Source organism: Diplotaxodon limnothrissa, linkage group LG9 (genome assembly GCF_057381915.1).
Source record: "Diplotaxodon limnothrissa isolate DT_005_m linkage group LG9, D_limnothrissa_male_GT1.1, whole genome shotgun sequence".
Taxonomy (NCBI): Eukaryota; Metazoa; Chordata; class Actinopteri; order Cichliformes; family Cichlidae; genus Diplotaxodon; species Diplotaxodon limnothrissa.
Window position 1 is genome coordinate 35,540,546 of NC_140604.1, and position 15,214 is coordinate 35,555,759.

At 48.8% G+C, this 15,214-nt stretch overlaps 1 protein-coding gene across 1 annotated transcript in view; it reads left to right on the top strand.

The window, feature by feature from the left end:
• Nucleotides 1-571: 571 nt before the first annotated feature.
• Nucleotides 572-15,214, top strand: part of LOC146626028 (NACHT, LRR and PYD domains-containing protein 12-like) — a 41,057-nt gene continuing 26,414 nt past the window's right edge. Inside the window, exons 1-4 of the mRNA XM_085363142.1 lie at nucleotides 572-708; nucleotides 1,339-1,446; nucleotides 10,306-10,541; nucleotides 10,922-12,713. Of these exons, the coding sequence (XP_085219268.1) occupies nucleotides 584-708; nucleotides 1,339-1,446; nucleotides 10,306-10,541; nucleotides 10,922-12,713 (2,261 nt within the window). The 5' untranslated portion in view covers nucleotides 572-583. The remainder of the gene's footprint in view (nucleotides 709-1,338; nucleotides 1,447-10,305; nucleotides 10,542-10,921; nucleotides 12,714-15,214) is intronic.

Here is a 15,214-nt window from a genome sequence, read left to right on the forward strand (position 1 = left end):
TTATTAGAAACCTGTATTATAAGTAAAGATGGGTGGGTTCAAATAGTCCCACCAACATAAATTGAATTGAATTGAAAGCCTTTATTGTCACTATACATAGTGCAACGAGATTAGAAACAGCTCTATAAAAGTGCACATGTGCTTATAGCACATTATAAAAACTATACAATAATGTAACTATACATTTACTATAAATATAAATACATAGTACAGTGCTGACAAAGACAGACAGTCAGAGAATTGATGATATTTCAGATATTTTGAGTTGAGTATGGTGATGGCTTTTGGGGAGGAAGCTAAAGCGCCTGCCAGAGGGCAGTAGGTTGAAAAGATTGTAGCCGGGGTGGGTAGTGTCCTTTAAAATGTTTCTGGCCCTACTAAGACAACGGGAGTTGTAGACGGCAGACAAGGAGGGCAGCGGGCAGCCAATGATTTAAATGATAAAGCAGACAGTATGAGCATGTGGTGTGAAATATCAGTTTAATGTGGTCATGTCAGAGCTACAATACAAAGAAAATCCAAAACTCAATTACTGTGAACTCACTGCGTGTCTGTGCCTCTCAGACTGATTGAAGTCCATAAGATGATGATCGAGGAAGAGGAGGACAAAGCGAAGTCTGCAGGACTCTGCCGTCTGCCTGTGAAGAGTGACCGGTCCAAACAACAACCTACAGACTTCACCGATGAAGCTGGACCCTCAGACACAGAGTAAAATCACTGCTAGTAACTCGTCTCCAGGAATATCCAATCCATCCAGTTCTTAACTGCTCATCCAGTTTAGTCACAGATTGGCTGAGCCTCTATCAGCTGACTTGGATTTAAAAAATGAGCTATTCAGTGTGTTTCACAGAGCAGCTCATTGTTCTGCTTTATTTTAGCATAACTAATAATGCACGTTATCCATGTTATCATTTTAACTTCTACAGTATTTGAATTACTGAGATGTGTTGGGTATTGTGTTGTTTCTTGTTACATTTTGCTTATTAGTAGACTTCGCACTATATTATACCTTTACATTAATGTCACCTTTATGTAATGAATGATTGAAATAGTTTGTAAAATAAATAACATTTAATCTTAAATGCTTGTATTTTTATATCTGATGTAGAACTGGTAAAAAGAGTTGACAATTAAAAACTTCACCTTTTCAAGAAATTACTTCTTTGCCATGAGCTATGCACACTGCCCCAGTGGTATCTAAAGTATTTTACTGGGTATTGGTATTAAGTTAAAAATTCAAGTATGGTGAGAACTGCAATTTAGACCAATTTAAATGACTTTCAACTGAGAATTTATTAATGTCTGATGACATATGAATAAACATATCTTTGTTTGCAGAAGTCAGAGGTCACAGGCTTCAGGGATCAGCTTTCTGTCTCAGAAGAGTGACCGGTCCATTGGTAAACCCCCAGACTTCAGAGAAGAACCTGGACCACTACACACAAAGTAAGAACCTGACCTGAACATTTAATCAAATCTGTAGTGATGAAGAGGCATACATTATACTAATAGTAGCAATGCACTGATTGCAATTCCCATTTTCAGTTTTGTGTAAGTGTGACCTGCTGACATCAACTAACAAGTAAAAATCAAGGTTTGTTCATCCAGTAAGGGTTCCCAAAGCTAGTCCCCATCCCCCGGATTAACAAGGTCTGCATCAGCTGCCGCTCCTCGACTGTGCAAAATAGAGAGAGAAAAACATTATATACAGTAAGTAAGTAGATATATACAAAGAGGACATTATGCGCAATAAGTGAGTAAATTATATACATTAAGTTAAATAGAATAAAAAAATCTGGAAATTTACAGTTCAAAATGTACATTGTGTGAGTGGGGTGTTAAAGTGGCTTGTGCCGCAATGAAGTCAGAAGGATCAGGCATGAAATGGTCTTGCCAACATTCAGCTGGAGGTGGTTGTCCTGGCACCTCAATGCCAAATTCTTCACTTCATCCATGTAGGCCGCCTCATCGTTGGTGGAGATGGCACCCAACACCACTGTGTCGTCAGCAAACTTCACAATGGTGTTGGAGCCGTGGGTGGCCACACAGTCTGAAGTGTAGAGGGAGTAGAGCAGTGGCGAGAGGACACAGCCCTGTGGCGCTCCCGTGTTGATGGCGATGCTGTCAGAGACACACCTACCCACCCTCACCACCTGAGTTCTGCCAGTGAGGAAGTCCAACACCCATGCACACAGACGGCTGTTGAGTCCCAGATCCCTCAGCTTTGTGAACAGTCTGCAGGGCACTATTGTGTTAAACGCTGAACTGTAATCAACAAACAGCATTCGCACATAGTTACCCTGTTTCTTGTCCACGTGGCTGAGGGTGGTGTGCAGGATGTGGCGTCCTCCGTGGATTTGTTGGGTTGGTAGGCGAACTGGAGCGGATCTGTGGTGTCTGGGATGGAGGAGGAGATGATGTTCTTCAACAGCCTCTCGAACACCTTCATTACTACTGAGGTCAGTGCAACTGGGCGGTAGTCGTTCAGGCATGAGGGCTTGCTGTTCTTGGGCACAGGGATGATGGTGGATCTCTTGAAGCATATGGGGACCACAGACTTCGCCAGGGACTCGTTGAAAATCAAAGTGAACACACCTGCTAGCTGGTCAGCACAGCAGCGCAGCAGACGGCCGGTGATGCCATCTGGTCCTGCTGCTTTCCTTGCGCTCACTCTCCTCAGCACAGCTCTGACGTCATGCTCTGCGATGCTGATTGCTGGTCTCTATTGTCAGGCAGTTGTTAGCAATTGTGTAGCAATTGTCCAAGATTCTGTCTCCCCTCATCGGACACATGACATGTTGATAAAAGTTCGGCATGAGATGTCCAAGGTTTGCTTTATTAAAGTCTCCTGCGGGTCCTTGTTTTGAAACGCACTCAGCACATCATGTAGTTCAGACAGAGCCATACCTGTGTTCACCTGGGGTGGGATGTAGACCACTGTGGCGATTAACGAGGTGAACTCGCGGGACAGGTAAAAAGGGCGACAGTTCATGCTCAGGTATTCCAGATGTGGCGAGCAGCCGCTGAAGAGAGTAGATATGCTCCTGACGTCGCACCACTTTCTGTTTACCATGAAACACACTTCTCCACCTTTGGTTTTGTTTGACTCTGCCGTTCTGTCCGCGCGGAGCACAGAGAGTGACTCCGATGGAATTTCTGCCCGATCCACCACGTTGGGGGTCAGCCATGTCTCAGTGAAGCACAGAATGTTGCAGTCCCTCATGTCTCGTTGGAAGGTGACTCTTGCCCTCAGATCGTCTAGTTTGTTCTCCAACAATTCAACGTTAGCTAGCAGGATACTGGGCAGTGGTGCGCAGTGAGTAAATATGTCGATTTATTCATAGTTTCATGCAACTGTCAAATTCTGTTTCTTTGAAAAATATTAAAATGCCATCTGCTTGTCTGTTCCAGCAGTCTGGCTCTATTCCATTTGAATGCAATAGGGACATAGTCTCTAGACTCTGAAATATTAGATATGATTTAATGTCTTGCAACAGCGTCTGTGTTTCATAGTGCAACATGTGTTGCTATAGTGGACAATCAGGCATTTAGACAAGAAAAGCATGTAAGTTACTAAGAGAAAGTGTCACGATCTGGTACAGGGATTCAAACGCAGAGCGGTAAGGTATCTCCAAGGTGTAGTTTATTTACAGTGCAGTGCAATATATATACAGTGAAGGGATCCAAAACTCCGGGGGAATCACAGGGTAACTCGCTCACGTCTTCTTCGCTCACACTCACACACGTTCCCGCAGCAGGGAGGTCGCAGGTCCCGGGGGGGGGGGGGGGGAGATCTGAGGCAGACGAGAAGGCAGGTCACCAACTAATCACAAATCACGAATATGAAGCACAAGAGCTGTGAGAACACTAACGTTAGGGGTACAATCATCCAGCGACGAGAGGATCTGTGTTCCAGCCTCAAATAGTGCTCCCGGTGATGATGGGTGAATGTTGTCAGGTGTGTGTGTGGGCCAAGGGCAGGAGCCCACAGTGAGCTCCGCCCAGGCAGAGAGGGAGAGAACAGAAACAGCAATTGTAGCCTTGTGGGGCCGACCGGGCAGGCACAGAGACCATGACAGTACCCCCCCCTCAACGGGAGCCTCCCGGTGACCCACCAGGGTTACCTGGATGCCTGCGGTGGAAGTCCCGGAGCATGGCATCATCCAGGACAGCAGCTCGAGGCACCCAGGAGCGTTCCTCTATCCCGTAGCCCTCCCAGTCAACCAGGTACTGAAAACCCCGACCCCGGCGCCAGGAGTCCATGATGCGGGTGATATTGTAGACCAGCTGACCATCCACGAGCCGGGGGGGCGGCGGGGCCCTGGAGGGAGGGCACAACGGGCTGGAGAGCACCGGCTTGACCTGAGACACATGGAAGACATTGTGAATGCGCATGTTGCGCAGCAGCTTGAGGCGGACAGACACAGGGTTCACAACGGTTTCCACGGGAAAAGGGCCAATAAACTGAGGAGACAGCTTCTTCGACTCAGTCCGTAGCGGCACAAAACGGGTAGCCAGCCATACCTGTTGACCAATGGTGTACACGGGGGCCGGTGTCCAGCGACGGTCAGCGAGGGTCTTGTTCCGCTCCTTAGTACGGAGTAGGGCAGCCCGAGTCGCCCGCCAGGCACGACGGCACCCGCGGAGGTGAGCCTGTACAGAAGGAACGGAGTGCTCACCTTCGATGGCCGGGAGCAAAGGCGGTTGATAGCCCAGGGACGCTTCGAAGGGAGACTTGCCCGTGGCGGAGGACGTGTGGCTGTTGTGGGCGTATTCGATCCATGGAAGCTGTTCACTCCAGGTCGATTGGTTGTGCGAAGCGACACAGCGGAGGGCAGCTTCCAGCTCCTGGTTGGCCCGCTCCGATTGCCCGTTACTCTGTGGATGGAAACCGGAAGACAGACTGACCTTGGCCCCCAGTGCGGAGCAGAACTCCCTCCAAACACGGGACGTGAATTGCGGCCCTCTATCCGAGACGATGTCCTCGGGGATCCCGTGAAGACGGAACACATGGGAGGTGAGGAACCGGGCCATCTCCAAGGCAGAGGGGAGCTTCGGGAGGGCGACGAATTGTGCAGCTTTGGAGAAACGATCGATAATGGTAAGTATGGCGGTGTTACCAGCGGAGGGCGGCAGCCCCGTGACAAAGTCCAAAGAAACATGGGACCACGGTCGGGCTGGTGTAGGGAGAGGCTGCAGAAGACCCGGTGGAGGGCGGTTCGAAAGCTTATTCCGGGCGCAGGTCGAACAGGCCGCTACGTACTCCTTGGCATCCCTAGCCATAGCAGGCCACCAGAAGTAACGTCGGAAGAACGAGCAGGTGCGGAGGACCCCAGGATGGCATGAAAAGCGGGCGGTGTGAGCCCACTGGAGAACCTGAAAGCGGACGGCTGAAGGAACGAAGAGGCGACCAGGTGGACCAGTGCCAGGATCCGGTTCGGTCTCCTGCGCCTCTTGGATGAGCCCCTCGATCTCCCAGGAGATGGCTCCAATTACGCAGGCGGCCGGGAGGACAGGCTCAGGGTCCGAGTCCTCCCCAGTGATGGAGAATTGCCTGGACAGGGCGTCTGGCTTTACGTTCCGTGTTCCTGGCCTGTAGGTGATAGTGAAGTCAAAACGAGCAAAAAACAGCGCCCACCTGGCTTGCCGGGAATTGAGACGTCTAGCCGAGCGCAGGTACTCCAGATTCTTGTGATCCGTCCAGACGATGAATGGTTGTGCCGCTCCCTCCAACCAATGTCTCCACTCCTCCAGGGCCAGCTTGACGGCCAGAAGCTCCTGGTCCCCGATGTCATAGTTACACTCTGCTGGGGAGAGACGGCGAGAATAAAAGGCACACGGGTGCAGCTTACCGTCCAGCTGTTGAGACAGAACTGCCCCAACCCCGGAGTCCGACGCGTCCACCTCCACAACGAACTGCCGTGTAAGGTCCGGTTGCCGGAGTATGGGAGCAGTGGTGAACCTGTCCTTGAGCAGGGCGAAGGCTCGCTGAGCGGCAGAATCCCACTGGAAGGGAACTTTGGGAGAGGTGAGTTTAGTGAGAGGGAGAGCGATTCTGCTGAAATCGCGAATGAACCGTCTGTAAAAGTTGGCGAATCCCAAAAAACGTTGCACTTGGCGGCGATCAGGAGGAGTAGGCCATTCCACCACAGCCCGCACTTTCTCCGGATCAGTCCGCAAGTCCCCCTTCTCGATAATGTGGCCCAGAAAACTCACTGACGCCACGTGGAAATCGCACTTCTCCCCCTTCACAAAGAGCCGGTTCTCCAGAAGGCGTAGCAGGACCTGCCGGACATGGACCTTGTGCTCCTCGAGTGTCTTAGAAAAGATCAAGATGTCATCCAAGTACACAAATACACAACGGTTAACAAAATCACGAAGGACATCATTAACCATCGCCTGAAACACTGCGGGGACGTTAGTCAGCCCAAACGGCATCACGAGATACTCAAAGTGGCCCCGATGCGTATTGAACGCAGTCTTCCACTCATCCCCCTCTCTGATGCGCACCAGGTGGTAAGCGTTGCGCAGATCCAGCTTGGTAAAGACGGTCATGCCTTGAAGCAGTTCAAAGGCGGAGGAAAGCAACGGCAAAGGGTATTTGTTCTTAACAGTGATCTGATTAAGGCCCCGAAAGTCAATACATGGCCGCAGCGAACCATCCTTCTTATCCACGAAAAAAAACCCAGCCGCGACAGGGGAAGAGGAGGGGCGAATCAACCCTGCCGCCAGCGACTCCGAGATGTAACGCTCCATAGCATCCCTCTCAGGCCGGGAGAGGCTGTACAGGCGGCTAGACGGCAGCGGAGCTCCAGGAAGAAGATCGACGGCACAATCGTACGGGCGGTGCGGGGGAAGGGACCGCGCCCGATCCTTACAAAAAACATCCTGCAGATCATGATAAACCCGCGGAACCATCGAGAGGTCCGGGGCGTCCGACGGCGAGGCCGTGGGTGGGAGCGAAACGGGGGAAGCCGCAGCCCGGAGGCAGTTCATATGGCAGGCCACACTCCAACCTAGTACGGCACCCTTCTCCCAGTCGATATGCGGGTTGTGGAGGACAAGCCAGGGGTGACCCAGAACCAGCGGAGTGAGAGGAGCCTTAAACGAAAAAAAACAAATCCTTTCTGCGTGATTGCCAGAGAGAGATAATGAAAGGAATTCAGAAACATGAGTGATGTCAGGCAGGCGCTGGCCCGACAGTGCGTGAACGCGGAGGGGGCATGACAGAGGCTCCAAGGCGATGTTCAGTTTGGCGGCGAGTGAGGTGTCAATAAAGTTCTGCTCAGCCCCAGAGTCAATGAGAACGGAGAGAGAATGAGAAACAGTCCGAACACGCAGAGTAGCCGGCAAAAGAAGTCTGGGGAGAGGGCTTTCACTCGACAGATCGCCCACCAGCACCCTCACGATCACTGGTGAGCGCGCCCTTTTGCCAGCGTTGGGCAGGAGGAGACAGAGTGGCCTTTACGGCTGCAGTAAACGCACTCACCGGAGGCAAGACGGCGCTGGCGCTCCGCGGGCGACAGCCGTGAGCGCCCAAGCTGCATGGGCTCTTCCCCATCCCCGGTGTCGGCGTCACGCGACCCATGGGCTGCAGTAGGGGTCCCACAAAAGTCCAGCGGGGCATGCCCCGAACGCGCGCGTGCGCTCCGATGTGCGCGCACCTGATCGTCCACCCGCATACACAAAACCAGAAGCGCATCCAGGGAGGAAGGCAGTTCACGGAGCATTAGTTCATTCTTTATTTCCTCATTAATATTAGTGAGCAATGCACTTTTAAGGGCCTCTTCCCCCCATTTCGCCTGTTCAGCCAAGGTAGAAAAGTCAATAGAAAAATCAGCCATGCTGCGTTTACCTTGTTTAAGCGCAAGCAAGCGCTGGCCGGCGGTGGCAGTTGTGGCTTTCCTGTCAAACACACCTTTAAACTTAGTAAGAAAGTCAGAAAAGGTGATGTCCGGCTCCGCCTGAAGCGCAGCTTGAGCCCAGGTTAGAGCACGGTCCTGGAGTAACTGGACGATATAAGCGATTTTCGCACCATCAGTAGAAAAGGCTTGCGGTTGCTGGCGAAACTGAAGGGCACACTGAGTGAGGAAACCAGCACATTTATCAATCTCTCCCGTGAAAGCCCTGGGAGTGGGGAGGAATCTGTCAACGTGAACAGGTGAGGGAGCAGGTGGCGCGACACTTACTGCTGGAGCTGGCGCCTCCGACGGAGGAGCGGCGACCAGTGGAGCGGCCGGTAGCGGTGTTAGCCGGGCCACGGCCTGTGTGAGGTTCGCGAGCTCTGCTCGAAGGTGAATGAACATCTGCTCGTGGCGTGCCAGCATCGCGGCCAAAGTGGCGAGGGTGGGAGTCGAGACCGCTGGATCTGCTGAATCCATTTCCGTGGCTGGATGATTCTGTCACGATCTGGTACAGGGATTCAAACGCAGAGCGGTAAGGTATCTCCAAGGTGTAGTTTATTTACAGTGCCAGTGCAATATATGTACAGTGAAGGGATCCAAAACTCCGGGGGAATCACAGGGTAACTCGCTCACGTCTTCTTCGCTCACACTCACACACGTTCCCGCAGCAGGGAGGTCGCAGGTCCCGGGGGGGGGGAAGGCAGGTCACCAACTAATCACAAATCACGAATATGAAGCACAAGAGCTGTGAGAACACTAACGTTAGGGGTACAATCATCCAGCGACGAGAGGATCTGTGTTCCAGCCTCAAATAGTGCTCCCGGTGATGATGGGTGAGTGTTGTCAGGTGTGTGTGTGGGCCAAGGGCAGGAGCCCACAGTGAGCTCCGCCCAGGCAGAGAGGGAGAGAACAGAAACAGCAATTGTAGCCTTGTGGGGCCGACCGGGCAGGCACGGAGACCATGACAGAAAGAGACCGGCCCAGTCTAGACTGTATGGATAAGTGGGTTGGGGGGTGGGAGCTGTAGTGATTATGTATTTATCAAATCTGTCCATTGAGAAAATCCAACAGTTATGTCTTTGTCCCAACTGCCCACCATGGTGTCTGCTGAGAGGTTTCCCCCCTCCTGCACCATTATTTTCTATAATAGCAACAGCTGTGTTCATGTATTGCTTGTTCAGTCCATTACTTTTCCTTAAAGCTTTCTTGAGCTAGTTCTTGTAGTTTAAGATATTTTTACTTTGCAATGGTTGTCTGTGGTTGGTTATAATTATGCTTTAATACTAAACAGTCTGTGCAGTAGAATGTGAAGTTTACGGTTTTTGTAGGTAGTTTAAGCTGAGTAGTCATGTGGAGTTCTTCCATTGGGGCAATTCTAGCCTTGAGTAAGTCTGCTTTTTATGGAAGAGATTTCTTAACAAAAATGGAATAGAAGATTTTTCCAGGATGGAGCAGGAGTAGCAGACTATAAAATGCTCTGTTTAAGACAAGGCAAGGCAAGGCAAATTTATTTGTATAGCACAATTCAACAACAAGGTGATTCAAAGTGCTTTACAGAGACATTAGAAACAAAAACAAATAAAAAGCATGATTTAAAATTGATTAAAACAAGCAAACAAACAAACTAACTAAACACACACATAACTGTGCCACTCTATCTATGACAAATCTCTTTAAATGTCTTCATGGTCTTCTACTGGTGATCCCCACCAGTTTTGGTGGCCTAATGACAGGAAGTAAGAGAACTGCTACTATCAGGTACTATTAGGCGAACTAAAATGTATATGTAAAACAGTAAAGACTATATACTGAATTCAAAATCCTGCTCCTCACATACAAGGTCTTAAATAATCAGGCCCCATCTTATCTTAATGACCTTGTAGTACCATATCACCCTATTAGAGCACTTCGCTCTCGCTCTGCAGGCCTACTTGTTGTTCCTAGAGTATTTAAAAGTAGAATGGGAGGCAGAGCCTTCAGTTTTCAGGCCCCTCTTCTGTCGAACCAGCTTCCAGTTTGGATTCAGGAGACAGACACTATCTCTACTTTCAAGATTAGGCTTCAAACTTTCCTTTTTGCTAAAGCATATAGTTAGGGCTGGACCAGGTGACCCTGAATCCTCCCTTAGTTATGCTGCAATAGGTGTAGACTGCCGGGGGATTCCCATGATGCATTGAGTTTCTTCTTCAGTCACCTTTCTCACTCACTATGTGTTAACAGACCTCTCTGCACTGAATCATACTTGTTATTAATCTCTGTCTCTTTTCCACAGCATGTCTTTATCCTGTCTTGGCACTGTATAACCAAAAATCAGCTTGATGAATACTCTGTTGTGAAAAGTAGCTCAATTTTTATTATTCTCTGTGACCATAATTTTAGTGATAAAGAAATGTGTTCACAGAGAGAGGAAGAGGAGCGGTGTTTGTGAGGAGGAGCAGCTGTCCTGCTGTGCTTTGTGTCAGGATGTCCTGAAGGATCCAGTCTCTACCAGCTGTGGACACTGGTTCTGCAGACAGTGCATCTCCTCATACTGGGACCAGTCTGCTTCATCAGGAGACTCGTCCTGTCCCCAGTGTGGAGAAAGATCCAGAACCAGAGCTGGACTGCAGACAGCCAGTCAGAGCAGCTGTGTACAAAGTAAGACTGAATATCTGTCTGCTGTTTCCCTTTCCTTCTCTCACCCCAACCAATCACAGCAGATGGCCCCGCCCCTCCCTGAGCCTGGTTCTGTCGGAGGTTTCTTCCTGTTAAAAGGGAGTTTTTCCTTCCCACTGTCGCCAAAGCGCTTGCTCATAAGGGGTCATATGGTGTTGGGTTTTTCTCTGTATCTATTATTGCAGGATCTACTGTACAATATAAAGCGCCTTGAGGTGACTGTTGTTGGGATTTGGCGCTGTATAAATAAAATAAAATTTAATTGAATTGATGAACTCAATTCTGAAAACTGGACTTCTTGTGTTGTTCAGACATTGAAGAGTTTTCTTTCTCTTTAGTCTCATTGTTTTTCTTTCTGTCAGCAGATGTTGGTCTGCAGGAGGTTTTAGATGAACATAAGATCAGTCTGAGGAGGAGATGTGAACGTGTGACTGAAGGAAGTGATGAAACAGGAAGTAGAACCCTCCTCAACAGGATCTACACTGAGCTCTACATCACAGAGGGACAGAGTGAAGAGGTTCATACCCAACATGAGGTGAGGCAGCTGGAGACAGCTTCCAAGATGGACGCCCTCCATGACGCTCCAATCAGGTGCCAGGACATCTTTAAAGCCTTACCTGACCAACAGAGACCCATCAGAGTGGTTCTGACCAACGGCGTGGCTGGTGTTGGAAAAACCTTCTCAGTGCAGAAGTTCACTCTGGACTGGGCAGAGGGCTTGGAGAACCAACATGTCAGTGTGGTGGTTCTGCTTTCATTCAGGGAGCTGAACCTGATCAGAGATGAGCAGTACAGTCTTCTGGAGCTGCTCCATGTTTTCCATCCAACATTACAGAAGGTCACAGCAGAGAAGCTGGCTGTCTCTCAGCTTTTGTTCATCTTTGACGGCCTGGATGAAAGCAGACTTTCATTGGATTTCACCAACAGGAAGCTGCTGTCTGATGTCACACAGAAGTCATCAGTCAGCCAGCTGCTGACAAACCTCATCCACGGGAATCTGCTTCCCTCGGCTCTCGTCTGGATAACTTCCCGACCCGCAGCAGCCAATCAGATCCCTCCTACATGTGTTGACAGGCTAACAGAAGTACGAGGCTTCACCGACGCCCAGAAGGAGGAGTACTTCAGGAGGAGATTCAGTGATGAAGAGCTGTCCAGCAGAATCATCTCCCACATGAAGACATCCAGGAGCCTCCACATCATGTGTAGAATCCCAGTCTTCTGCTGGATCACTGCTACAGTTCTGGAGCACATGTTGACTACAGAGCAGAGAGGAGAGCTGCCCAAGACCCTGACTGACATGTACTCACATTTCCTGCTGGTTCAGACAAAGAGGAAGAAGAACAAGTACCACGAGGGACGTGAGACGAGTCCACAGGAGCTGACGGAGGTTGACAGGGAAGTTCTTCTGAAGCTGGGGAGGCTGGCGTTTGAACATCTGGAGAAAGGAAACATCATGTTCTACCAAGAAGACCTGGAGCAGTGTGGTCTTGATGTCACGGAGGCCTCTGTGTACTCAGGAGTTTGTACAGAGATCTTCAAAAGAGACTGTGTGATCTTCCAGAAACCAGTCTACTGCTTTGTTCATCTGAGCATTCAGGAGTTTCTGGCTGCAGTATACATGTTCCACTGTCTCACCAACAGGAAGACAGAGGTGCTGGAAGCCTTCCTTGGAGAAAAGTACAGTGGGTCATCTCTGGATGATTTCCTTAAACGAGCCATGGAAAAATCCCTCCAGAGTAAAAATGGCCACCTGGACCTGTTTGTCCGCTTCCTTCATGGCCTCTCTCTGGAGTCCAACCAGAGACTCTTAGGAGGTCTGCTGGGTCAGACAGAGAGCAGTCCAGGAACCATTCAGAGAGTCATTAACAATCTTAAGGAGATGAACAGTGATGAAATTTCTCCTGACAGAAGCATCAACATCTTCCACTGTCTGGTAGAGATGAACGACCTCTCAGTACATCAGGAGATCCAAGTATTCTTGAAGTCAGCTAACAGATCAGAAAAGAAACTCTCTGAGATCCACTGCTCAGCTCTGGCCTTCATGCTGCAGATGTCAGAGGAGGTTCTGGATGAGTTAGACCTAAACAAGTTCAAAGCATCATTGGATGGGCGACTGAGACTTTTTCCAGTTGTGAGGAATTGCAGAAAGGCTCGGTGAGACCAAGTCATTATTCAGTATTATTCTTCATTGTTGATTTGTGGTTTTAGTTTTTCATGTAACACGAAATTATTCTTCTTATTATTTTTGGCTTTGTATTTTAGATATTGGTCATTAATTATTTTATATACTTTTGTATTTGGACACTGAAAAAGTTCTATCACGCCATTTAAAAAACAATGGGGTCAGAGTTATGGAACACTACAACTAGACCTACTACACCTTGTACCTTGGTAATGGAAATTAATGATGGCTGTGCTGCTCAGTTTACAGGAGATAATTTTAACTTAAATGCAAAAGTTTCCATAAGCTCTGCCTGTAGACTAAATATCCATCCATCCATCCATTCATTTTCTTCCGCTTATCCAGGGTCGGGTCGCGGGGGTAGCAGCCCAAGCAGAGAGGCCCAGACCTCCCTCTCCCCAGCCACCTCCTCCAGCTTATCCAGGGGAACACCAAGGCGTTCCTAGGCCAGCCGAGAGACATAATCTCTCCAGCGTGTCCTGGGTCTGCCCCAGGGCCTCCTCCCGGTGGGACATGCCCGGAAATCATCGCCCAAGAGGTGGCCAGGAGGCATCCTTGTCAGATACCCGAACCACCTCAACTGGCTCCTTTCGATGTGGAGGAGCAGTGGCTCTACTCTGAGCCCCTCCCGAACGGCTGAACTTCTCACCCTATCTCTAAGGGAGAGGCCAGCCACCCTTCGGAGGAAGCCCATTTCCGTCGCTTGTATTTGCGATCTCGTTCTTTCGGTCACTACCCACAGCTCGTGGTCATGGGTGAGGGTAGGGACGTAGATAGACCGGTAAATTGAGAGCTCTGCTTTTACACCCAGCTCTCTCTTCACCACAGCGTCCGCATCACTGCAGCTGCTGCACCAATCCGTCTGTCAATCTCCTGCTCCCTTCTCCCGTCACTCGTGAACAAGACCCCGAGATACTTAAACTCCTCCACTTGGGGCAGGGTCTCGTCCTTGACCCGGAGTGGGCACTCCAACCTTTTCTGGCTGAGGACCATGGCCTCAGATTTGGAGGTGCTGATTCTCGTTCCCACCGCTTCACACTCGGCTGTGAACCGTTTCAAGGCGAGCTGGAGGCCCTCACCTGATGAAGCCAACAGGACCACATCATCTGCAAAAAGCAGAGAAGTGAAAGTCTTCCGCCACTTGGCTATGCCTAGAAAGTCTGTCCATACAAATTATGAACAGAATCGGTGACAAAGGGCAGCCCTGGCGGAGCCCATCACCCACCAGGAACAAGTCCGACTTATTGCCGGCTATGCAGACCAAGCTCTTGCAAAGGTCGTATAAGGACTGAATGGCCCGTAGCAATGGGCCAGACACCCCATGCTCCCAGAGCACCCCCCCACAGGACCCCCCGAATGCTTTCTCCAAGTTCACAAAGCACACGTAGACTGGTTGGGCAAACTCCCATGCAGACTAAATACCTGATGATTAATTTCTGCTAGTTTTTTTTTGATCCACCAATTGCCATTTGCTAGATGTGTACATTCTATCACCATTTGCTAGTTCATAAAAATATGCCCATAATTTAAAAAAAAAAGCCTTCCTTTAGCTTCACAAATCAACAAATGAATGAAACATCTTTACTGACACCGCACATGTTATAGCTTTACCATCTCAAAGACTAATTGCAGACACACACTAAGGGATGACTGACATGTATGTGTTTAATACTTTAGTGCTCTTGAAGTGCAACTTTTCATGTGCTAGCCAATCGAGTGATGTTGTACAATAAATTATTCCAGGAGAGTTGGAAAGTTCAGCATCAAAATAAAGATGAGTTTTTCTTTTTAGTGATATACATGAACAAGCTAGTAACATGCACTAGCTTGAACCTCACTTGAGATAGCTTGGTTCATGTCAGTCGACTTAATTGTAAGTAAGTAATTGGTTGACCCAATATTCTCAAAGACAGTGAACGGTTATTAAATTTCTACTGACAGAAGCATTAACATATTGCACTGTCCGGTGGAGATTAACAAATTCTAAGTGTATTTGGAGAGTCAAGTGTTCTTGAAATCAGCTAACAGATCAGAGAAGAAACTCTCTGAGATCCACTCCTTACAGTTTGTGGATCACAATATGATAGCTAATATTAGTTATCATAAAATTAGTTCATAGCCAGAGCTTGTGCCTGTATGTATGTATGCCTTGAAAAGCGCTATATAAATCCAATCCATTATTATTATTATTATTATTATTATTATTATTATTATTATTATTATTATACTATATTGCCAAAAGTATTCACTTCAAATGCATATGAACTTGACTGGCATCCTTAACCCATAGGGTTTAATATAATGTCAGCAAGACCTTTGCAGGTATAATTGCTTTAACTCTTCTAAGAAGGCTTTCCACAAGGCTTAGCAGTGTGTTTATGGGAATTTTTGACCATTCTTCCACAGAAGCACATTTGTTAGACACTGATGTTGGACAAGAAGGCCTGGCTCCCAGTCTGCACTCTAATTCATC